Consider the following 26,327-nt stretch of genomic DNA (forward strand, 5'->3'; position numbering starts at 1 on the left):
TTTCATCTTGCCAGGGCCTTTTTCCCACCATCCCTGAAACAATTACCCAAGCAGTGGCTCCACTCTGGATCATCATAAGACAGCAGCCAGCCAGAAGCCTGGGCTGCCTTGAGCCTTGTGAGTGGATATGCCAGGCATCTGTCGAAACTCTCCAGCGAGGTCAAATTAGTGGGGGGCAGAGGGAAGTCTCTTTGAATGCGAGAATACCATGGCTGCTGTAGGACACAGAGTTATTTTGACTTGGAGCTTAATAAGGCTCCACTTCAATAGGACCTATGTGTCCTGAAAGATAAGGACAGGGATGGAAAGACCCCATTTACCTCTGCCAGCTGCATGTTGCGTAAGCAAGCAGGATTATAGTCAACCACTAAAACATAGGTCTGCTCTTTAGAATGATGTCCCCTTCCTAGCAAGATACCATATCCCTCGATGTCAGCAGAGCAGGGTTCGTGAGAAAATCTGTGCTGAACTTGGAAGAGGAAGGAGGTTGTGATTGCAGGAGAAAGTTCTCTGTAAGGCCAAAGCACCCTTTCTGTATAAAGCTTAGAGCACAGTGAACGCTGAGTGTCGTGGGCAAGAGACTTAATAGGATTAGAAAGATGGAATGGATTTCAAGGGAAATACCTAAATGAGGATGTTGTAAAAGAGAAAGATGTAAATAGATGCAAGGGTCTTCAGACCATCAAAGTAGTCATCATCGTTCCCTAACCATCTTTATTTTTATTTGTTGTTGCTGAGGTGATAAGTCATGTCCGTTTCTTGGCGACCCCGCCAGGCTCCTCTCTCCATGGGGTTCTCCAGGCAAGAATACTGGAGTGGGTTACCATTTCCTTCTCCAGGGGATCTTCCTGGATCATGGATCAAACCCATGTCTCCTGCACTGGCAGGCAGGGTCTTTACCACTGAGCTGCCTGTCAGTAGGCTCACAGGGCTTCCTGTCACTTCACTTATCTACACTTCAATTTTTGCATCTGTAAAGCAGGTGATATCACTGAGATATAATTGATTTGTAACATTACATGCATTTCAGGTATACAGCGTTATGATTCAATATATAATATGTGTCAACCTGACCATCTTGATGCAATGCTAAATAGGTAAACTTGAGTGACCTTGCACTTAGTAGGCTAAGAAAATATTCCCTAGGGGGGAAAAAAAAAGCTTAATTTGGGAAAATTTCCCTAATTCTCATTAAAGTAGACCAGAGAGGTTTTCTCTGGAAGAACTTCTAAGGAAAATTCATGGTGCCATTTGTAAGCCATGACTAAATTATCTGTTTCTATGAGCCATAGATAGGCATCTGCCATATCCCTCTGCCTTCCAACATGACCTGACTTCAGCCACCTCCAACAGATAGATATATATTTTCTGCTTGGGAATACTTCATTTAGAAATGTCCACCATTTTTGTGAAGAAATCACAATGAAGAATCCTTACTAGTTCCAAGTTAATCCTTAGTTAATCCTTAGTTTCAAGGCTACTTACATCTTAAATACCTCCCTAATGTTCTACTTAAAATTTTTACCCCAGGAAAAATGAGACCTCGTGGGGGCTGAGTCACAGCAAAAACAAGCAAAACTTCAGTTATCAATTCCTGTCTTTGAAGATAAGGAAAAGGAATGTTTTCCTTTGAATACAGTGGAGGAGATACGTCAAACATCACCCAGGAGCAAACTTAGCCCTTATGGGCTACTTAAATGAAAAGGTAAACAGGAATCCATGGATTTTTTCCCTGAGATGTGGTTTTAAGCCCTGACATGTGCTAGAGGTGATCTAGCCTGAGATTCTGGAAGACATTACATGGCCTCTACCTCTGCAATTCCTCCAGGTACAAGGCTCCCAGGTTACGCTCACTGTCACATGTCCTGCCTCCTTTAGCCACAGCAACTCAGAATTTCCCAATAACTAGACTCTGTGAGACAACCAGTTGGATGAAGACTAAAAACTTAACTATAATTGATGAGCTCATGTGAGATATCTCTGACCACTAGATGCCATCATTCAATTCTAGCCCAATATTCAGAGCTGCTTCTTTAAATTGTAAATCTACATGTTTTGGAGCGGGGCCCTGGAAAATGACAAAAAATCTCTGGAACAAATGCCCAGAAAAGCCTCAGAAGTCTGAAGCCAGAAATATATTTCAGGCAACTGTTTCAGTGAGGGCTGCCTAGTGAGAACTACAGAGTAACATTGTCTCCATACATGTATGTTATTTCCATGATTAACAGCCACTGAGCCCTCAGACACTGCAAACCAAGATGGCTGCAGAGTCTTTATCCCCAGTTTATCTCTAACTGGATGGGCATCCTTTCTGGAGAAGCAGTGGGCTGTATATATACCCCAGTCTCAAAGCAGTCTGGACAAGCTTCCCATAGTCTGTTGAAAAAGAGTGGCCCAATGAGTAAACCAAATATTTTTTTTTAAATTAAAAGATGCAGAGGTTTACTAAATCTGAACAAGCGCCCACATTTTCTTTTTGGGAGTGGAACCAAGGGATGATTCAGATGGGGAGACAGGCAGCAGGGTCTAGGGAATGAAGAGTCATGAGATCCCAGTTTTATTCCTGGCTCTGTCAAGAGTTGCCATGTGACTACCAGCAAGCTACTTCTCAGTGGGTCTCTCAGTTTTCCCTTCTCTAACAGAACACAGTCTTAACCCTGTCCTGTAATTTATTCTGTGATCTCCTTGCAAAAAGGGAAAGGAAGGGAATATATGAGGTGTGGTGAAGGGCTAGCTAGAGGGAGTGCTAAGCTCCTAAGACCTGGACACCGGGCATGTACAAGTATCCTTCATTTTCAATAAAGAAACTTGGCAGTATTTCTGATCTAGACAACTGATGAAGCAGAACGTCAGCCTGACTTGATGCAACCTGAAGTTTAATGATTAAACAATTCAGGTTAAAGGACATCATAGGTTAGATGGCACCATCTATTAGAAAAGTATGAGCCCACAATGCAGCTCCAACAAGCATGTTAACACCCACAAAAGAATTCAAAGGGTATTTGTAAGTCAGAAGATCTTTAAGAACTAGAACATTCTTACTGAGGGAGAGGAAGCAGGCAATGAATGAAAGTAGGAGAGGCACCTCACCTATAATAGCCAGAATGCGTAAGGCTTTGTAACTGAACACTTTCTTTTTTAATCTCAAGTTTGTAAAGATTCAAACTTCTTATAACGGAGGCTATTTTTTTCCTACTAATTCCAATTTCAGAATAGACAATCAGTGAGATATGTGTATATGTGTGTATATATACACAAAATACAAATATGTAAACATATATATACACACATATAGATATAGATATATATGTATATCTATCTATCTACACCTATAGATACAGATATATACACAAAATCTGTCATTAGCTTAATTTAAGGCAAGGTTAGCTATCAATACATAGAATTTGGAGAGGGAGGGTAGTTGGCTTATTATATAAATGAGCAAATGAAAATCACTCCTTGACCTTGGTAACTTTCAATTCTGGAGCAAAAGGAAGGAATTTGAAGAGAAGAGACAAAAAATTCAAGTCCAGTCACACCAGTACAGTTATAACTAGAAGTAGCAGATGGCACCTTCCTGTCAGGGGATGATGCAGCTGCCAGTTTGCCAAAATGGGACCTCCCCCCAACCCAGTGCCATCAGTTTCTAGCTCTTCTACCCTCAGGCTCACACACCACCTGAGGAAACTACACATACCTCTTCTTCCAGCTTTACCACCTTGGCCTGGGCATTGCTCAGGGCCTGGTCTCGGATTTCGATGTGTCGCCTTTGGTCCTCATTGGTAGAACGGGCAGTGGCCAGCTCCGCTTCCAGTTTCTCCTTCTCACGCTGGCTCTCCTTATCTATCAGGACATGAAATATCAATACTGCCATTCCAGAGCTGGCTCAAAACCTTACCTGAGCAAAACTGATAGTCATACCCATTCCTGGACATTTTAGTGTTCTAACACCCAGCGACAAGAAGCAGGACACCGAGATCGGGACTCTTACCACTGGTTCTACCACTAAATTGCTGTGTCAATTTAGAAGTCACTTAAAAATGGTGGTTTGTGCAGAAGCAATGAGAAAACAGATGTCAAAAGTATTGTGAAAAATATTATACAAAGGTGAACACAAAAACACATACAGACACACATATGTCAGAAGAACAGGTAGGCTTGTCTCCTCCATTTTATTTCTTCAAACAGTCTTGTATTGGCCAATGAGCCATTGAGCCTCCACAAATTTTCCCCATCATTTCCTCAATAGACAGTCTATTAAATCAATAAAAAAAATCGATATTAAACTGATCAGAAAAAAATGGTATTTCATAAAAATGCATAAAACTGGCAATGTCACCCTTTATTCACTAACATAATTTTCAAACTAAGGTCAATCTGAGATCACACTGTAGGTACAGATGACCATGACATACGTAGTTATGCCCCATGCCTTTCTAGGTCCCTCCACTTTTAACTCTGACAGACCTCACATAAAAACTCAAATGAGCAGTTTTGATTCTCAGTGCAGGAGGAGTGCCCTTCCTCTCAAGACATGGATACTTAAGTCTTTAGGAGAGACTTTATTTGGCTACACCACAAGGCATGGCATGTGGGCTCTTAGTTCCCTGACCAGGGATCAAAGCTTCCCTGCCTTGGAAGCTTAGAGTCTTAACCACCGGACTGCCAGGAAAGTTCCTGTAGGAGAGACTTTAATAGGGCAGCCTACCTTCCTTCCCATCTTGACTTTACATACCTATTCAGATGTACCTTGGGAAGAAATAAATATTTGTTGAATACTTATTGCATACCAAGTATTGTACTAACTTAATCCTCAGAACAACCATACATGGCAGGTGTTGTATTATTCTCTTCTCCTTTGTGCATATGAGAAAACAGAGCCTCTGAGAGCTTGAGTAACCTGTACCATGTCCCACACCCTTAAGGCCAGGTTGTTCTGAGCTCTTTGTACTGTACCAGACTGCCTTCTCCTAGGATTAGGTTGGTCTGGCCTGTCTAGGGGGCCTTTTCAAGAGTGTTTTCTTGGCTCCTGCCACACTTCCAACCATGTAGCACCCTGTGGATGCCCAAAGGCAAAAGAAATGACAGAGCCACACAAGTCATGCCCTCTTCCCTACCTACTAGGCTCCTTCTAGAACCGTTTGACAGTCTTAGACGCTGCTGCTAATAAAGTTTGATCTACTAAATGACCACATTTGAGAAACCAGCAGCAGAACTCTCAGGACACCTGAAATACCATCTCCACACAGGGAGAAGTGTGAAGTCGCAGATCCAGGGCCAAGAACCCATACATTCTCTGGTTTGTTTTAAACTGGGAGGCCACCACCATCTCCACCAGCAAAGTAGCTTCCAAGGAACACCACAAAAGCAACTTCACAACAACTTACACTAAGCACTGATGACACCAGAAATGCGACATTCCTTCCTCTAAGGCAAACTGACAAAAGAACAGGAAGCTCAGGGAAATGAGGAAGGGAAAATAAAAAAGCCCCAGTTCTGAAGCCAAAGCACAAGAGAGCAACCCAGGAAGGGAGGGGGATATTGTAAGTGAAGATCAAACAAACTTGTAAAAGCTGACTGGAAGTCGCATGGAATGACTTGAAAGGGTCACGTGGAGGCCCAGCAAAGATGCGGCCCGACGGATCCCCACAAAGCACTTCTCCAGCTGAGAACCACACTGGTGGAGGCCGAGGGTAGCGGCCACCAAGCCTTGGGCATCTGCAGAAGTCAGAGGAGATCATCTATTTCCTCCGGACTTGTCTCTCCCTAGGGACTGTGTAGTTTTTTACTGCTGCTTTTACTGTGGCAGTTGGAAAGAATGAAGCATTGTCTAGCTGGGTGGAGTCCACTAGGGACCCGATAAAGAAAAAGATTAATTCATTGTCCCGGTCCTAGGAGTATTTCCAGACAAAGGAAACACTATTAGGAGGAAGACATAGCTCTGCCCTCCCGCACAACCTCCAACTCCACACTAGAGTCACTAGCTGAGGCCTTAGCTGTGGTCTCTCTCTAGTTCTCCTTGCAATCCTCCAATATGGAATCACATGATATAAAAAGGGTGTTGACGAGAGCCCCAGGTACAGGTTAGGTTTTCTAAGCACTAGTCTCAGTCCTACGTGGTAATCTCATCTCTTCCAGAACCAGCAGATGCAGCCTTCAATGATAAGTCCCTTCAATATTAAGGGACCCCAAGTTTACCAAGGTCCTTTTCAGCTAGCTGTGACAAAAAGCCGGAATTCCAAGGGGCGTCTCTGTTTTAATACAGAAGGAGTTATGTTGATGTGACTCGGTGTTGTGGCAAGCAGCCTTCGTGGCCAGAAGGAAAAGAACACAATCTCCCAACTTGATGCTTGAACAGGAAAAAGAATCCTTAGGTGACATTCACTCTTTCCTGGCTGTTTTAGGAGGCTATATAGAACTGCATAACCTTTTCATACACCTCATTCCCACTCGTACATGAATACCTGCTGCTGAAGCTTTCAGACTTACTTTTTGCAAAGAGCTGAGAGATGGTTTTTCTGGTATCTTCTGACCCCTCATATTCTTTCTCTGCAAGCTGCTTGTTGGCCGTCTCCAGACGCTCTGTGGAATTTGGAGACAATCAACAGGGCCCTGAGGACAAACTTCCAAGCACAAGCTATTTGCCCTCTAAATACTGATCTTGAGCAAAACAAGCCTGTCTCTTCTTATTACACAAGAAGGGGTGACACAGACAAAGGTTTGCAAACGTGGATCCCAAAACGACACTAGACCATGACAGGAAAGTAGGAGGCAAGTACTTTAACACTTTCACTCCTCACTGACAAAACCTAAGTGCAAATTTCTAGATTCCATCCAAGGAATCTGTCCCTGAATATATGATATTTTTCATTCACTGGGAAAAAAAGAGCACCAGAGTTATTATAAAATGTTTAAATTTAAATCTTTATAAAATCTTTAAAGCCGGAAAGGAAAGGAAGACAAGTAGCATAGACTATGGGGGCAGGCCAACTGGGTCCAGGGGACCTGAGAGGAGTACCATCTGATTTACACATCAGTTCATCCCACTTTGATTAAGAAAGCTTAGGACCAGACACGACTGTAATCACAAAAACCTAGCCTGTCTATGCTCTGCAATTTGCTGACCATCCCAGTGGGCTGGACAAGACCTAGAAGCCTCACCATGTGTTCCTTAGCTTAGCCCTTCCCTTCACCACCCTTTTTTAAAATTGAAGTATAGTTGATTTACAATGTTGTGTTAATTTCTGCTATACAGCATAGTGATTCTGAGATATATCTATATCTATATATATACATATTCTTTTTTATATTCTTTTCACTGAAGTTTATCAAAGGGAATTTTTTTTAATTGACTGCTAGAGGTACTGGTGGGCTCTGACCTCCCTTTCTATCATAGGATATTGAATATAGTTCTCTGTGCTATACAGTAGGACCTTGTTGTTTGTAGTAGGACCTTGTTGTTCCCTTCAACATCTTGACTGATACCCTCAGTGATTCTCTCACCTCTCAGATCCCTGTTGAAGTCATGCATTCTCCGAATCTCGCCCTCAAGCTTGTTTCTCATAGCTTTCTCCAGGGCCTCTCTTTTGGAGGATGACTTGACAAGGTTCTCATATGCCTCTGAGACTCGCTGGATTTCTGTCTCCACCTGAACAGCAACAAAAATGAAAGACAGTGATGATGGTAGGAAGTGGATGGGGGAAGAAGATCTGAAAACATATATGCAAATCCTTAATGACAACTTTTCCCAGGGATTTATGGATGGACAGGAGACAAGCATAACACATTCAGATAAGAAAAGTTTCCTGGAAAAATTTCTAAGTTCAGCCTCAAGCTCAGTAATTAACTCACCAGTCCCCAAGATTTCCTTAGGTTAAAACCAAATATGTTTATCTGTCTTCAGAGAAGGTTGTAGGAGAGGATAAATTTCATAAATATAGTTACAAATGATTTTCCTTTCTGAGTAAGAATTTTCTTAATTTAGAAAATAATAATAATGTATATAGTTACTGCAAAGCATTCAAAGGGTTTTTATATGTTTATTTCGAACCGGGCTGATATTGGCCTACACAAGAGTACCTCTCCCCCATTTTAGGAAAGAGAAGACTGAGATGGCCTTTTACTAGAAGGCAGAGGCAAAGATGAAACCTAAACACCCTAAGCCTCAGCCTCATTAGCTAGTTCAGTTCAATTTAACAAACATTTACCAGGGGCCAAATATTACAAGAACTCTTTAAAGCACTGTGGGGTGTGCAAATATGAATAAGGACATTACAATTGCCCTCAAGAAGCTTTCAATCTAATCAAGTAAAAGAATACTGGGAAAGATATGTTATTAAGAAAAGTTGGAGTAGTGTTATAAATTGTAGGGGAGAAAGAGGTTTTTCCTGTTTGGGGGTGAAGGGAGAGGAGAAGAATTTCAGGGAGGAGGTGGCATTTACAGTCAGATCCTAAAAGCTGGGTTAAATTTCAGTGAGCAGAGGTGAGGGGAAGGGTATTCTATTCTAAGTGAGCGAATGCATTCCCAGAATGACCAGTAGTCTCATTTGGCTGGACACTGTGGGGTACACAGGGAGAAGCTGGTAAGATCTGGCTGCAAAGATAGATTGGAGTAAGATCATAAAAGGGCTTTAATGCCAGGCATGTGGACTTTATCCCGTAGTCAGTGGGACACCATAACAGATTTTTTAACAGAAATTCATGATTAGAGTTGTGTTTTATGACACTCCAGCAAATCTTGTAAAAGGTAAACACACACACATATACACACATATACACACACAACCTCAAAAAGAAAGGATCCCGCCCTGAATCAGCCTGAATTGGGAAGAAAATAAGAAATCTGACTCCAGAATCTCTCTGGAACCAGTAGAACTTCATTGTACATATCACAACCACAGAGATATTTGCATATGATTTGTATAAGACAAGTAAACCCCATTGCCTATTGAGTAATTTTCAAGTAAAATCTGACTCCTGCAACCATTCTGCGTTCCTTCTCAGCTTTCCACTATCCTCCTTAACAAAGCTCAGGCTACTTTAGGGGGAGAAATATCAGAGACTCCCCACCCCCGGCCCCGTGGGAGACTCAGGGAAAGGTGGGGTTACCAAACAACTCTGATTGCACCTGCCCTAGCTCCAGCGTGATGCCTGAGGCAGGACTGCCTGCAAACAAATGAAGTTTACACTACAGAAAAGAGCAGACTTGAGAGTGTTTTTTTCCTTGCAGATGGTACCAAGATAGCAGCACAGAAGGTGAAAACTGGTGAATGGCATTTAGAGACAAAATCTGCAAGGCCTGAGCCCAATAAAGCTTCTGCATGAAATTCAAGTGCTTGGAAGAGAAAATAAACATTTCTATTTGAAAGAGCAGGCTTGGTGCTGGTCTGCTTTGGGCCGTCTTCAGAGTACAAGGTTTTCTAGTGCCCCACAGAATGCCACACCTGGAAGGCAGTCCCCTTTGTTTATGTTTTTATGGAAGTATATTTGACGTACAATATTGTAGACGTTATAGGTGTACAATATAGTGATTCCCTATTTTTAAAGGTTATACTCCATTTATAGTTATATAAAATATGGGCTATATTCCTCATGAAGTGAAAGTCACTCAGTTGTGTCTGATTCTTTGTGACCCCCCTGGACTATACAGTCCATGGAATTCTTGGGCCAGAATACTGGAGTGGGTAGCAGTTCCCTCCTCCAGGGAATCTTCCCAACCCAGGGATCAAACCCAGATCTCCCACATTGCAGGCGGATTATTAACCATCTGAGCCATCAGGGAAGCCCAAGAATACTAGAGTGGGTAGCCTAACCCTTCTCCAGTGGATCTTCCCAACCCAGGAATCAAACAGGGTCTCCTGCATTGCAGGTGGATTCTTTACCAGCTGAGCTACCAGGGAAATTGGTGTTGTGTAATATATCCTTGTAGCTTATTTTATACCCAATAGTTTGTGCCTCTTACTCCCCTCCCCCTATGTTGCTCCTCCCTCTTTCCCTCTCCCCACTGGTTATCACTAGTTTGTTCTCTGTATCTCTGAGTCTGCTTCTTTTTTGTTATATTCACTAGTTTGATGTATTTTTTAGATTTCTCATATAAGTGATATCATACAGTATTTTTTTTCTGACTTATTTCACTTATCATAATACCCTCCAGGTCCATCCATGTTGTTGCAAATGGCAGAATTTCATTCTTTTTCTGCCTGAGCAGTATTCCGTTGTGTGTGTGTATATATATATATATACACACCACATCTTCTTCATTCATCTGTTGATGGACACTTAGGTTGCTTCCATATCTTGGCTATCATACACAATGCTGCTATGAACACTTGGGTGCATGCATCTTCTTGAATTAGTGTTTTTTTTTTTTTTTTTCAGATATACACCCAGGAGTGGAACTGCTGAGTCATATGATAGTTCTATTTTTAGTTTTTTGGGAAACCTCCATACTGTTTTCCATAGTGGCTACATCAATTTACCTTCCTACTGGCAGTGTATAGGGTTCCTTTTATTCCGCATCCTCATGGAAGGCAGTCCCTTTACTCAAGTTGTTCAGAGTACTATTTCAAGACATTGTACCAATCCTTTCCCTACACCGTTTGTAGATACTGCCCCCACCAAAAGTGCAAGTTGTATATCTGTCAACAGGAAAAGAAGTCACAGAAGGGCATATTCATTGGTTTGGTCTGTGGTGGGAGGTGAGGGGAGAGAGAGGATGGTGTGGGTTTCCAGGTTGATTCTATCTACTTATTCCCCTCATGAGCCTCAGGCCTTCTTATTTTTTCCAGCACCAGCTGACAACTACCTTATTCCCCTCATTTGTCCTCTTCTTAACACACCCGTGCCTCTAACCCACTGCAGCATTGAGTCAGCTTTCACTTCTCCCAGCACTCAAGCTGTCCCAATTGCACTTGGTTGAGGCATCTTTCCCCATATCAGAGAACAAAACAACAACCCAGACTCTGTTCTGCTCCACTTCCCTGCCACCCATCTTCCCCCTCAAAAAAAAAAAAAAATCACTATCCTCTAGAAAAGAGAGTCTGTAGAAGATCTGGGTTCACCCTTCATTTACTACATCAAAGATGAGGCCAGGGCCACCATGAATAGAGAGTTTAGGGAGCAGTGTCAACTGTTAAACCTAATCAGCCAAACTGGACCAGTCTGCTTATAGTGTGTGAGTACCAATGTGAGTGGACAGGGGCAGGTATGAGAGAAGAGGGAAAATTTCAAATTGGGGGCAAAGCCAGGAAGAAACATTACTCACTCAACAACCCCCATCCACCCAGACTTGGGAACATTAGGTGCGGTAAAGGCATTTTTTTGTTCCGTAAAAATACTTAGCTGATAATAAGCCGTCCTCTCCTTTAGGACTCAGATCTGGTGTTTACATAGTGTTAGCTTCATTCAGGCCCCTGAAATTTCCACTGCTGGGTGTCTCCTGAGGACAGAGTTACTCAACAATACCAGGCAACCTCCCTTCCCTCCTCCACCTTCATCCTCACATCCCTGCTGCTGCTGCTAAGTCACGTCACTTGTGTCCGACTCTGTGCGACCCCACAGACGGCAGCCCACCAGGCTCCCATCCCTGGGATTCTCCAGGCAAGAATACTGGAGTGGGTTGCCATTTCCTTCTCTAGTGCATGAAAGTGAAAAGTGAAAGTGAAGTCACTCAGTCGTGTCTGACTCTTCGCGACCCCATGGACTCCAGCCCACCAGGCTCCTCTGTCCATGGGATTTCCCAGGCAAGAGTACTGGAGTGGGTTGCCATTGCCTTCTCCTGTCATTGTGGAGCTCCTTTGGTAATTGTCTGGGAGATCAAACCAAAGGAGCTCCACAACGACAGAAGTTGCAAAGAGGCTGCCAAAGGCGAACCCTATTCACCACCAGCCACAGAAAGCCAAGAGCTAAGGTTCCTAGCTTAGGGAACTCAAGACCTAAAGTCCCAGCTGCAAGAGACTCAGGAGGGGCCCAGGGAAGAATGTGAACTTGGGACATACACTCCATTTGCTACTTCCTTAGCCTCGGGCTGTCACCTGTCACCCATCTGTGGTGTGCTAAACCCCTCCTGCCCCCACACACACACCAGAGGAGAGCAGATGTTTCATTTGAGCTGCAGGGAAGGACCAAAGCAAGAAGCGGGGAAAGGAAAGGGCATTGAAAATGAGTTACATTGAGACCTACCACTTGGAAAAGTACTCTAGGCCCTTTCCAGAACAAGGTAGGGCAGGATCTAACTTCAATGATGAGATTTTTCTGGGAAATATGGATTTATAGTTAAGATTCAAATTCAGTATTTTGTATTTGGGAAAATATAATCAAAAGGAAAAGTCTTTATGCTGGCAGGTACTTCTACACAGACCTCTCCAGTATTCTTGACCTTCTGAAGCAGTTTCCCTGCCTTTCATAATTCTCAAACACTCAGTTAAGCTTTCTTGGGGGCTATGGTTTCTGTGAAATGTTACTTCTAGAAAGAGAGGAAGAAAGTTTTTCTAAAGTTTGCTCCATCTAACCTTCAGATATAAGAATCCTGAAAAAAAAAAAAAAAAAGAATCCTGAAGATTCCTGAAGAATCCTGAAGATAAGTCATACAGGGACCCACAAGTGGACACTTTTATATCAATATTAAACAAATAAGATTTAAAAAAGACTCAAATAGCCCCATACAGAGGTCTCACCTTCTGTAGTCTCGCCACCTTCTCATAGCATCCTTCCAACTCCTGCCGCAAGTTCCGGTTCTCATCTGAGAGAATCTCAACCATCTGCTGGGCTCTGGAAACAATGGCAAAAGGGTCGGCTGGCATTGGCTGATATGAAGCAGACGACTGCTGAGCTCGTGGCATAGCGGAATAGCCTTCTCCTGGCTGCTGCTGCTGCTGGTGATGGTGGTGATGGTGTGGCTGCGGCTGCTGTGGCTGCTGTGGACTCAGGCCAGGCTGGGGGAGACGGTAATGATCCCCCTGGTGAGCCTGGTTAGGAAGGAAATGCTGCTGTGGCCTAGGCAGGTGGGCCGAGTGGTCTCCTTGGTTGGGGACCAAGGGGTGTTGGGCAGGAGACAATCTAGTGGATGGTGGAGACTGCAGCAAGGGCAAGGAACCCCCAGACGTGAGGGAAGAAGTAGGGCTGTGAGGCTGAGAGTTCCGGGCTGACAAAGGCAATGAGATGTCCTGTGTTGGCCTGGAAAACATGGAGGGTGTACTCAGGTTAAGCTCCCACTTAAAGGCACAAGAAAGGGAGATGTGGAGGCTCCCAGGCTCCCCAGAAGAGGTGCAAAATGAGGAGCAGGCAGGGTTGGACTACAAGGTCCAACCTTAGACCTCTCCAGTCCCTTCCACGCCTGGCCTCCTCTCAATACCTGACCCACAGAGGTGTGATCCTATGGAGGACAGATCAGATGATCTCAAAGGTTGCTTTGTGAAAATCAAAGTAATGCATCCTTATACACCTGTTTCTCAAGTCTAAGCATGTCAAATGCAACTTTGACAATGTAATTGTCACCTCATGATTTTAAACTAAGCTTTTTCTGGCATACTGTATGTAGCCCAGCACACAGAAATAGTCACAGAAAGTTCATTCCACTTTCCCAGAAGGAAAGAGCAAACCGTCATCAAATTCACCCCTCATCTTGTTATCTGCAACTCTCTTGGATAATTCGTATAGTCAGAAAAAGCTACCTGAGGATATACAGGTACTTACTACATTACAGATACCAAATAATTATTGTTGATGACAGTTGTTAATAACTGAATGATGCTTTTTAGCAGCAATAATTCCAAGAGTTGGAAGGGATTACAAGTAACTCTATCATACAATTTGTGATGTACTGAATCACAAAATATAAGGACTGGAAAGACCTTAAATAAATTATTTAGTCCAACTCTGTCAGTGAACAGAGGGGGAAACTGAGGTCCAGAGAGGAGAAGTATTCTGCCAAATATTACAGAGTGAGTTAAAAGCAGTGCCAGGGTAGAACCTAAGTGCCATTTTCAGGTTCTTTCCACTACTATTAAATATAATGCACTGATTTGTAGTGATGTTCAGATTCCCAACCTATTACTTATAGAAAGTTCCAGAAAGATAACTTTAGCACATGGTTTAATATGACTTTTCCATTTTATACTGGACTATGAGCCATTAATGGAAACAGCATATGCAAATGGATCATTTCCACCATTGCCACAACTAGAAGAATATCTGTCAGTATACACTGAACACACACAAAAAATTGTTCACCTCCCTGCCCCTGCCCAGTTAACCTAATATACTCCCACATCCAGTGGATGCCTGTCCTACAGTTGGTATTTCTCAATCCAGGGAAGACAGATGGCTAAGAGCACAGGATTTGGATCCCAACAGAGTTTGGAGACTTTTCCTACTGCTTACTAGCTTTGTAACCTTGCTCAAGTTACTTCATCTGCATGAGCCTATTTTGTTCCCGAGGTCACAAATGAATTACTAAAATACTGGGCTCTTCTCAGTGTTGAGCTCCATAGGAATTACAAACAGTCTCATATCTACCTCTCAATGAGAATGGTTGACCCTGTTAGTGATTTTACTTATGGGATATCCACTTAATCTTTGCACTAAATTGCATAAAAGTTGTGGTGAAACTGGGACAAATCACCAGGAGCAATTAACTTTTAACTGGCATTCCTGATACTAAAGCACATTCCCTCCCACACATACTCCAGTTATCATTACTGTTCATTTGTCTATCGCTACAAGAGATCCTCACTATGACAGATTTTTACAGCTACAAAACCATTCCAAACACTTGCTCACACATACCCAATAACCCAGATGTTCAGCAGAGCCCTCAAACCTATTCAAGTCGAAGGTTGTCACTCAATCCCATCAGTGCCTCTGGTGTACCCACATTCTTCCAATTTCACATATCTGTCACTATAAATAATTGCTAAATACTGAAGTAGGCAAACTACTTGTGGACAGAAGAATTTACATGGTTTTCATGATGACAACTGGAAAGTTGCTACCCTACATAACCCTTATGTCTGAGAGTTCAAGGCACTCATGCAATCTGAAGCATGGGGGCTGTTTATAAACTTATGAGGGGGGAGTCTTTCTCCATTTTTCATACTTTCTTTAATTTCCTCAGAGGTTAAATGGACTATGTACTCTCCTTCCACTTTGAATAAGAGCTATTATAAATTGGGTTGGCCAATAAATTCATTTGAGTTTTTCAAAACATCTTACAGAAAAGCCTGAACGAACTTTTTGGCCAACCTTATATATATATATATCATTAGGAGTTAAAATGTGGCATCCTGGGATCTGTTAGGGCTGATGTCTCAGGCAGAAAAGAGGAGCTGAAATTTCATGTTGTCTAATCCAGTCCTCAAATTTTAAGGGGAAAATGACCATATTAACGTTCATCCTCATTGCCAGGATGTGTAAACCCAAGGCCTGGGAGGTGCTCTCTTTTAAAGACTGAATGCCCAGCTGTGAACTGGGCTTCCTCCCCCCAGCTCCCCTGGGTCCCACCGGCAACCTAGACCTCTCTCTCAAACAAACCAGCCACTGACCTCTCTTCCACCTGTAAACTGAAAGGCCTCCCCATGCCCTGGACAGAACATGGCCTCCCAGGGGCCTCGCAGAAGGGGTGACCACGAGGTGCCTGGAAGGAGGCTCCAGAGTTGGATAAGCCCAGGATGGCAGTGGCCATGGCCACAACTGTTGGCTCCGCCTAGAGATAAATGGAGAAGAGGCAGCTGCCCTTCACATTCCCCAGGCTGGAAAAGGAAGCAGATTTCCGTGCACCGTGATGTTGGTAAAACCAAGGCAGTCCGACCCTGGCAGGTTTGCAAACACAAAGCAAGGCTTGGGCAGTCGTAAAAGAAGAGAAAGCCCTCCAGCCAACGAACTCCATCTGGATCTCAGCATCCGCCCACCATGAAAAAGCAGGACAGTATTAATGCTTGTGTGAATTTCCCCCTGAGAGAAGGGGACTGAAGAACGACGGGTATAGGATAGAGCTGGGGGAATGTCAGAGGAAGCAAACCTACACTCGAGACAGAGTAATTGTAATAATGGTAATAAGGGTGTCAGCTGGGTGAGAGACACTATCCCCAGCTCCTTCCACTGACATATTAACCAGGAACAAGGTGCGTGCAGACAACAGAATCACATGATCCCATGGAAGCCCTGACCTGCCTCCCTGCCCCTTCCCTCCCTTTGTCCTTCTCCTTCCTAAGACAACCTGGGCCTCCAGTGTTCTGTGGAATAGGAGACCTGACAGACACATGGGACAGAGGCCAGGGACCAAAATCAGCGTCTCTCCAAAGCTGGGGAAGATCCCCACCCAGAGACAGCTTGTGAGGACACAAATGGAAAGCAATCGAGCTGACACGGCAACTTCTATCCTGCCTCCTCGCTGACCGGAGCCCCCACTCTTCCCAGACACATGTCACCCCAACCCCCCACCCCAACCCCCAATGCACGCAAAACAGTCCTGACCTACACGTATGCAAGCTCCCCTATACACCCTCTCACCAGATCAGGTGCCAACAGCCTGGAACCCAATTTATTCTCCCCACAGAAACTGCCTTTCCCAGGCTCTATGATGGTCACTCTCTGAAGCCTGGAGAGAGCTGCAAATTCCTGATTGTTTCTCTTGCACAACCAACTCTGCTCTGAGCTACAGAGTTAGGTCACCCTTAGATTCCACTAAACAAGGATTTCAAGAAACCTCAGATCTGGGCACGATGTCAACAACTGAAAGGAGGTGGCTGCTTTACAAACAGAAAGGATTTGATTTTTAAAAGCAGTTGATAAATGTATAAACCCCGGCTGCAGAAAAGGCTCAGCACTTAGACAAAGATTCAACAAAGTTTTAATTCTTCAGATGGCTTGGCCTTGTTTCCCATCTGGAGTTCAGGGCATTCAGGATATTTATTTTTTAAGTGGGGAGGAGGGCATAGGGAAAATGAAGTAATAAAAAAGACTGTTTATAACATTGTGTTCATCTTAACAGCAAATCTCTAGTATTTCACAGCACCTCTGAAGAAGAAAATGGCATCCCACTCCAGTACTCTTGCCTGGAAAACCCCATGGATGGAGGAGCCTGGTAGGCTACAGTCCATGGGGTCGCAAAGAGTTGCACACAACTGAGCATCTTCACTTCACTTCTGAAGGTCAACAAAGGTTTTTTTGGATGACAATTTGCTCAAAGAGCTTGCTCTGAATCTTGATCTGTAATTTGTGGATTAAGAACTAAGTATTTTGTCTTCTAATTGTTTGGTACTAGCAGCAGTTACTTGGAAAGGTACTCACAAACTGTCAACTAGTTGGTTTAAAGGAAATAAAGAAGGAAAAACGTGCCTCCACCTAAAATGGTACACTTATGGAAAGCCATTCAAGGTCCTCCCCTTGGCAGGCATTCGTCAACACATGCCACACCCTCACCCCAGGCTCTGCAAAAAAATTTTATTGCCAGTTTGTCTGCTGCAGACCCAAAACTCACAAAGAGCATCTTCTGATTATGATTGTTTTAGGCTTGATTTTTCATTGAGCATGGGCTTTCCAGGTAGCTCAGTGGTAAGGAATCTGCCTGCAATGCAGGAGGTACAGGTTTGATCCCTGGGTAAGGGAGATCCTCTGGAGAAGGGAATGGCAACCCCCCAGTATTCTTGCCTGGAGAATTCCATGGACAGAGGAGCCTGGCAGGCTACAGTCCATGGGATTGCAAAGAGACACAACTGAGCATGCAGGCACATTCATTGAGCATATCAAGCACCCTATTTCTCTCCCATAGAGGGGAAAAAAAAAAAACACCATTTCTCTCCCATAGAGAAAAAAAAAAAAAAACACAAACTATTTCCGCAAACCTGTGTGTTAAAATACTGCTCAAGAGAAGATAATCAGCGTGGGCTCTACTGCTTTGGGGAGCAGAGCAAGAGATCCATAGATAAAATAGGAGGGAGGAGAAAATACAAATCTCTTCCAGTTAAATATATGCAGCTAAGTTTCTCTGGTGGTTTAATCAGTATGGAAAGGAAAAAAAAAACACCCTCTTTGGGCTCCTTAGTATTTATTTAGGCAGATCAAAGGGCTTTTCCATCTAGCTTCAAACACTGTGGGAGTCATTTCAGATCGCAAACAATACTCCTGAATGAGTTCTGAAAATAGCTTTCCTGGGAAGGCAGGCCATGTGCTGAGCGGGGCTTGGATTCTGCTCCACACCCCAGCCAACACGTTCCCCTCCCACAAGGCAATACACACACATCCCATCCACATACAGGAGGGAGTCCCCCCAGACTCTTCCATGCTGATGAGAAGAAGAAAACAAAACCCTCCAGCTTCACTGACATGTTGCTGGCTTGCATGGGTCTCCACTAAGCTAAGCAGCCCAATGAACCAACCCCTCCCCGGGTCTTTCACTGGGCAGATGGGAATCGGATTCTTGCTCATTTAAACCGGAAGGGCCCTGTCCCTTGCCCCATTTCCTGTTCCAAGCCACTTATCAGAAGTTAGGCTCCTGCCCTTTGAAAGCTGCACAGCAGAGGTTGAAAAGGGTTAGGAAATCAACCTGAGTTAAGGAAAAAAAAAATCCTAAACTAGCAAAGTTAGGGGTGGAGCCCAAAGTGAATTGCCTCTGGCTAAAAAACAGGACCTGAAGGTGAAAAAAGTAAAATACCAGGAAATGCCAGGTGCATTCTCTTACCTACACCCTACTCCACCCCTTGACTGCCTTCTTTCTCTCCTGAGTCACCCACTATACTTCAAGCCAAGAGACTCTTTCCCAAATGAGTAAGAGGGGACAGGAGACAAAAAGTTAGACATCAAAGAGATCACAGGCCTCGTCTGGGGGCTGCCTATAGAAAAAAGCCACCTATAATTACCCATGGTAATCAGGCAGGAATACCACATATAACTGTCATCATTTTTGCCCAACACTGAAACCTTCCCTCTGTCCCATACGCTGAAATACTCCTGACTGGAGACATGGCCCCAATAGGAACAATGAACAGAATCAAGGAATCATAAGGTCTAGTTGATACAGCAATAAGTCAACAGGCCCCTGAATAATTCAGAACTATATTTAGGGATTAATGACTACTCAAAACAGTCCTCCTGAACTAATGGCAAGTTGTACAGAAGCCATGGGAATATTTTTTTCTTCTGCATTTTAGCATTTGACCAAAACTTCTATACAATATGAGGTGAATTTAACTTAGATGTTAAGTCACCAGCAACTACTAAACTCACTACAGAAGAAAGCTTAAGCAGCCCAGACTTCAGGAACTGCAAGGAAGTACATGGCTAGTCACATGCTGAACCTGCACATATACAGTTTTCCCAACAATAATATCCAGATGTTTGTTTATAGTGTCTGAGCGAATCATGGTAATTCTGCAGAAAGATTTGTTTGCAGAAATTAGTGAAAAGAATATTGTGGAAGAGAATAAATGAAAGTGATAGGATATTCCAGACTCAAGTGCAAGATAATTTACCTCCCCTCAAAGGAGGGCTTAATAACGCACAAGAAGAAGAACACTGACTCTTCCTTCAATCTCCCAGGAGACCGGACAGTGAAATACTACTGAAATCAAGACTTATGCTCCCGTTCAGCCACTAGGCAGTTGAGGCCATGCTCAACCTATAAAGTCAAGGGTATGTTAATTACACGACTAATGATGGCTGAAGAAGGCTACACTTTCAGGCTGGCAGGACATTTACTAAGCCAAGGACCAGCCATGCATTGCAGAGTTTGTTACACCAAATGCCTGCCCATTACTTCCCTTAAGGTTCCCAACACACAGCAGAAGCTGGTTGGGGATGAGATCAGGGAATGACAGAAAGGGAACTGTCTTACCTGGCTGCTCCATACTCAGGGGGATGCTGATACCTCATCAGTTGCCCCTCTGTTCTCCCTGGCTGGTTCAGACGATGCTCACTATAGTAGTGCCCTGGCTCTTGGGGCTTGCACACTACAGATTGGGGTGGCATGCCCTTGAAGGGATACTCTGGTGGGGGGCCTCGGTGTTCCATGCCCTTCAGGCTATGCTGGCTGGGAGGTGGCCCTTGGGCCTTGTAGAAATCACTGGAACTTGTGGGATTCTTGTACATGTCATTGGGTTGTGGTGGGGAGAGGGGAGCGCTGGTAACAGGCGGATGGGCCTTAACTCCGCTGGTAGCCAGTGACATCTGCATGAGTCGTTCACTCAGGGAGCGAACATGTCCTTGCTTAAGATCTCTGAGTCCTTCATCCTGGTGCATCTTTCCAGGATTGAGCCGCTGAACTGATGGGCGTCCCTCAGTCCTCATCTTCTGGTTGGTCACTCCAGTGACATAGAAGGCAGCTCCGACACTGGCATGCTGTTGGCCCCGAAAATACTGGGACTGGACCTTGGCTTCCTCATAGGTCGGGAGTTCTTCATTATTCTGCATCCGAGGAGACAGCTGTTTCTCCATGATGATGTTTTCTGACTGGATTTCCTGCCCCTGAGGTTCCTGCCGGGCAGCATGAGCCACAAGCTGTTGGTGGTGATCTTGGGGACTCAACACATCATTCTGAGGGCCTGGGTTCCCACTGCCACTGGGGAAAGGAGGGCCGTTCCCTGTGGCTTGCTGGTGTATGGCAAGCAGGTTGCGATTCTCACTGGGATTGCCATAGCGAAGCTGCTCTTGTAGCAGACGCTGCAACACCGTAGTTCCTCCACTTGGCTGTTCATCAGAATTTCTCATCTCTATTGCTGGTGGTGCCTTGTGAAGAGAGAGAGAAATTGGGCACCTGGGCTGCCCTTGACCTGGGAAGGGGAAACAGGAAGCTTAACACCCAGTTGATGGATAAATCAGTCCTCTAAAGGGGGAGAAAATGAGTATTTGGGGGTGAGGATTTTTCTGCAGAGATCAAGTAGAGAACTGAATCTAGAATTAATCAGTTAATTGTTGGCCACTTCTGGCTCTAGCATTGACATGAGGAGGAACTTGGAGGCATACGAGTCCTCTGTTTCCTCTTTTACTTTTAGCCTGGGTTAAGTATTCACTCTTAACTCCTAAAAGGACTGGGGAAACCTGAAGCAGTCAAGTGAGGTGGTCAGAGAGTGCAACTTTCCTAGGCCCTTATCAAGTTCATCTCTCTGTATTCTATTGAAATGAAAAATTCAACTCTTAAGGTTGTGGTAGTGGGGGCAGGAAATTACCCCATAGGCAGGATCTGTAAAACAGTTCAGCATGTGGAGGGAGCTACAAAATGTCAAATGATAACTAAGATAAATAAAAAGTGATGAGAGAGCTTGGTTGTACCAGATAAAAATGATCTCTGCTTGATGCAAATCTTTTTCTCTGATCTCATAAAACTCTGAAACATCTCTTTTTTAAAAAAATCCTTTTTGTATTGTCCATTTTGGATGCTCCTTGGCTTAATAAGAGAAGAGCTTGGGATAATTGTTATTGACAAAGTTTCTCTTTCAGCCATCCAGGAATAGTCATTGAGCATTTGTTGTTGTTGTTGTTGTTGTGTACCAGGAGTTAAAAGGGGAAGCCCTCTTTCATTTGAAGTGTGCCTCTGATAGTAGTATAGTATCCACAAATTCATTAGAAGCTCATTAAATCTTTGGACAGAATCTGTCTGTCATGTTAAGTCCTGCAATTTGATACTAAGCTTCAGTAGTGAAAACTTTCACCCGAAGGATCTTAAGTAGTGTTGGAGAATGGACATGATGTCACACCAAGTCACAATTAGGTCAACCTAATCAGCCTCAGGTTCCTAGAGGAGAACTTTGGACTCCTGGCTTCCAGGTCCTGATTTCTATGATATGAAATAGTTTCCAGTGTCTCTGGAAACATGATCCCCTTTGCCTTCAGTCTTACAGGGACTGACCCAGAAGATGTGTGTGGTAGCTGGAGAAAGGTCATCCCCCTTCCTTTTCTACTTTTCTGATTACTGCTACCTGGTTTCTAATTGTTCTATTGAGCAGTTTGACTCCACAGTTAACCTTCCAGAGGCCCCCTTTAAATCCCATTTATCAGATTCTTGGGGGAAGCATATACCAAGGGGCTGAGCAACCTGCCCTTAAGTCCCCTTTCCCTCCCTGCCAATGACCCTCAGGGACTCCTGTGTTTCAACTGTCAGACTGAGATTTTCTATTAGGCTGACAAGTATAACACAAATCTCTCTTGGTGCCTTAAACTGGAAAGATGATTACCAAATTACTTCTCCTCTGTCAAAAGAAAAATAGAAATGGGAGTGTGTATGGTTAAAACAACACCACTCAGAAACCCCTCCTGCAAGGCAGAGAGATCCGGACAGTGAGCTGCCCCAGACTCTAAAGAGCACACCACCCCCTCCCACCCCACACCCACCCCACCCCACACACACACAGGCTCACACACACACACCAGCACCCACACACACTGATGGTCCATACCTATTTCTGCTTTCTTTTAGGCTTAAAGCCTTGCTCAGGATAGGGAATTCTTGCTTATGAGCAGCTCCAGAAACCGCAACAGTAGATTCCCTCTGCCCTAACACTCAGGTTCAGGGTAAGCGTCGCCAAGAGTCCAACCACTGGTCACTCTGAAATGGTCAGGAGGGGGAGGGGGAGAAACAAAAATGTCGTTTCTATTTTGCCACCAATGGCCAACAGTTAACCAAACCAGTTCTTCCAAGGGGATGACTTCTCCTCCCGTTTTGTTTTGTTGTTGTTGTTTTGCCTTTTATGTGAGTGGCAGAGTCCATTTCCACAAGGACAAAAGGCAATCTCACTCTGGTGGCTGTATTCAGGAGGTCAGCCAGTCTCCTGGAGATGGAAATGTGCAAGATGGCTCTGTCATAGCCTCACAGCCCTCAGGAGCTGCTGCTTCCATTCTGAGTTGGAATGGTGGTTTAGTCACTAAGTCGTGTCTGACTCTTGTGACACCATGGACTGTAGCCCACCAGGCTTCTCTGTCCATAGGATTTTCCAGGCAAGAATACTGGAGTGGGTTGCCATTTCCTTCTCCAGGGGATCTTCCCAACCCAGGGATCGAAGCCAGGTCTCCTGCACTGCAGGCAGATTCTTTACCAATTGAGCTACCATGGAGTTGGAATGGTAGGTGATGACAAAAGCTGTACCTATCATCACCTTGAGAATGCGACCTTTAAACTGCTATCAATAGCAGGAGAGATGAGTTGGGCTCACTGGCCCACATCCCAGAAGGGAAAACAGTCATCAAAAGGTAGATTTTAGTCAAAAAAGAACACCCGGTGAAGCTCCCGATTAATGGCTACAGTCTCAGAGGGCCAGAAGAAAATCCCAACTTCTTGTCAACCAAGCCATTAAGTATTTGTTGCATCCCAGCTATTCCAGATATTTGCCAGCCTCGCGCTAGACACAATGAGGGATAGAAAGGACACACAATATATAGTTCCTGCCCTCACAGAGCTTACAATCTGATCAACAGTCCACCCATTCTTACTGGCGTAGCAAACCTGACGGCCCTTCTTCAGCAGCAACTCTTCTCTGAGAAGATGGCTCCATTTGCTTTCTCAGTGCTTCCACTGCCCCAGTATCTCCACGAAAGGAAACTACTAGACTCACATTATAGAGACTAGATGCAAATGCCCACCAGATATGGATTTGAGATAGTCCTCACTTCGAATGACTCCTCTGACCCTCAGCAAAAAGCCCTGCAGGTCCAACCAAAATGGTTATGAAACTGAGGGGTTGAGGTGAGAGGCACATGATCTACATTCCTATTTTCTGCCCTGGACTAGCCATGACTCACTCATATCACTTAAAGGAAAGCCTTTAATCTGCACCAGGGACGCCATTTGAGGAGCAAAGCAATGCAAAGGAAGCACACCCGCGTCCCCGTGCTTTGGGAGCATATCCAAAACATCCAAGTTGAAAAAAAAAAATCTACAAAACCGCACGATGATTAATTTAACATTATTTCCTTGCAATGTTGCCAAAAATAAAGTGAACAGATATAGAGTGAACAAACACGGATATTTGTCTTTCCATCTTGTCTCGGTCCAATATATAATGACAATCAAAAAGCAAAGTCATCTCCAGTATGCAAGGTAATTGTTTTAGGGTGTCTCCCCTAATTTCAAAAGCAGAGAAACAACTTCCAATTGGAATCAAAGCTGGGCTGTTAACAGAGCTATGGTAAATAACTGCTGTGTTTCTATTGTCCAATTTTGAACAAAACAGTTGTCTTTTTTTTTTTTTCCAAACGAAACACACAGAAAACAGGCTTTAAAACTTGAGCTCCTGGTAAGAAACCACCACGACTCTTTTCCAGGACTATTTAGATTCTTCATACTGATTTTGACTGGCTTGCTCCTGACACCCAGTTCCTCACCAAGAAAACTTATCCAACATCTTGCTCTCTTCCTTCAATTTTGTCCCCTCTCCTCCATATCCTTTTCAAAACTCAAATCAGTTTGTGTCAACCAGACAGACTGTCCCTTCCCAGCACCCCGCCCCCTGGCCTTTTTGTTTCTGTTTAAAAGAGGAAAAGAAATCAGTCTAAGAGAAAAGCTTTGCTGATTCCTTTCCAGTTTACCGATTTTTTCCCCTACAAAACTTATGTTCATCTACATGTTCAGAGTCACATAAGAAGGAAACACTACCCCATTTTTTTATTAGAGAAAAGATAGGAAGATTCCTTGTCTCATGCGCAAGAACTAAAATAGTATGAACTCTGCAACCTTTCATCTGCCCACAGCTTTAATCATGCCACTGCCAGGGGTCTGACATCATCTTCAATCAATAAAATAACCTTGTTTCTCCTATACAAACAGACTTTCCCTGAGGACATTTGATAGGAGAAGAAAGGATTTCCGCGGTTCTCTCTTTAAAAATGCAATTTGAATCTATATATTCAACTCTCTTGTAACAATAACAGGGCAGCAGGGCCAAGATAAGTTCTCACTGCATTTGCAGTCATCGGCCACTCCCACTGTACCTGAGAGGGTGAGCCGAAATGAAACACGTCTGTGACAACCAAGGTGTTTCCCAAGCTAAGTCCCAGAAAAGCAGCCTTACAACATGGCCAGGACACACCAAATTCCCACCCTTCACATAAATTTTGAAATCTGCCTATAAGATCTTCTTTCTATCCCTTCTACCTCCTCCACCGATTCTGCCCTCACCCCTCACTCTACCAACCAGGATGAAGAATCTGAGTCTAGGGAACCTGTTTCTCTGCTAAATCTTGGTCAACTTGTTTCATACCATTTTACTTCCAGCTAAATGGAAAGAAGCCAGTTCAAAGTTTCCCCTATATCTGTGTGCATGTATTTGTGCATAAGACACACACAGACACACAACCTCCCCCACAAAGATGCCAAACAGGCCATTGAATTCTCTCATGTCCTCTCACATTGGTCCATATTGTGGCCTGAAGTGTTCTAGAGAACACCTTTCCCAAGAGTCTTGAAATGCAAGCTACTAATTTGCTTCCTTTGGGAGGTAAGAAACAATGGTCCCTTTGCAGGTTATCCCTAAAACTTTCCATGGGTAATGGGCAGGCAGTATAAATATCATGATTAAGAGCCTGGGTCCAGAACCACACTGCCCAAATCCAAATCCTGGATCTATGGTTTACTAAGTGACCTCGCCCATGTCTCTCAATCTCCCCAAGTCTCAATTTCATCATCTGCAAAATAGGGCTAACGGTGCTCATACCTCATATGGTTGTTATGAAGATTAAGGGAAGTAGTCTATGTAAAGTGCTAACCTTGGAGGCCAGTACATAGTAAAGGCTCAATAAAAGTTAGCTATTACTATTACTATTTCAAAGTGGTCTTTTTCTAGAAGAGTACAGTTATTTTATGAAGTAAGTTTTTTTTTTTTAAACCTTTTATCTGCAACTCAAATCTTCTATGCCCACATCCTTAAATAAGTGAAGGCCAGAACTAGAAAGACTCTTGGGAGACCATCTGGTAGTCTAACCCTCTCTTTCTAAAGATGAATATGTCAGAGTTTAAAAGTGATCAGAGCCAGGGCCAGAATGCAGGTTTTATTATTCCTAGGGTAACAGCACTTCCACTACAATATATGGGCTTCCCAGGTGGCGCTAGTGGTAAAGAACCCGCCTGCCAATGCAGGAGACATAAGAGAGGTTTGATCCCTGGGTCAGGAAGATCCCAGGGAGAAGGAAATGGCAACCCACTCCAGGATTCTTGCCCAGAGAATCCCATGGACAGAGGAGCCTGGCAGGCTACAGTCCACAGGGTTGCAAAGAGTTAGACATGACTGAAGCAACTTAACATGCACATTCGCACTACAATATATTATGTAGTATATTAGCTTGTACATTGAAGATGCTTAATAAATATTCATTAAATTGAATTGATTCTGGTTTTAAGAGATTCTAAA

General features: G+C 43.9%; 1 protein-coding gene across 3 annotated transcripts in view; it reads right to left on the reverse strand.

Annotated features, from left to right (window-relative positions):
• The window catches only part of AMOT (angiomotin), a 63,713-nt gene that overhangs the window by 25,808 nt on the left and 11,578 nt on the right, over positions 1-26,327 (reverse strand). For all 3 annotated transcript variants that reach the window (XM_043457986.1, XM_043457987.1, XM_043457988.1), the window contains 6 exons: positions 22,386-22,534; positions 19,829-20,762; positions 12,675-13,173; positions 7,504-7,648; positions 6,490-6,582; positions 3,698-3,843 (listed from right to left, as the gene is read on the reverse strand). In XM_043457986.1, coding sequence (XP_043313921.1) covers positions 3,698-3,843; positions 6,490-6,582; positions 7,504-7,648; positions 12,675-13,173; positions 19,829-20,700 — 1,755 coding nt within the window. In that variant the 5' untranslated portion in view covers positions 20,701-20,762; positions 22,386-22,534. The remainder of the gene's footprint in view (positions 1-3,697; positions 3,844-6,489; positions 6,583-7,503; positions 7,649-12,674; positions 13,174-19,828; positions 20,763-22,385; positions 22,535-26,327) is intronic.

Source organism: Cervus canadensis, chromosome X, assembly GCF_019320065.1.
Source record: "Cervus canadensis isolate Bull #8, Minnesota chromosome X, ASM1932006v1, whole genome shotgun sequence".
Classification (NCBI taxonomy): Eukaryota; Metazoa; Chordata; class Mammalia; order Artiodactyla; family Cervidae; genus Cervus; species Cervus canadensis.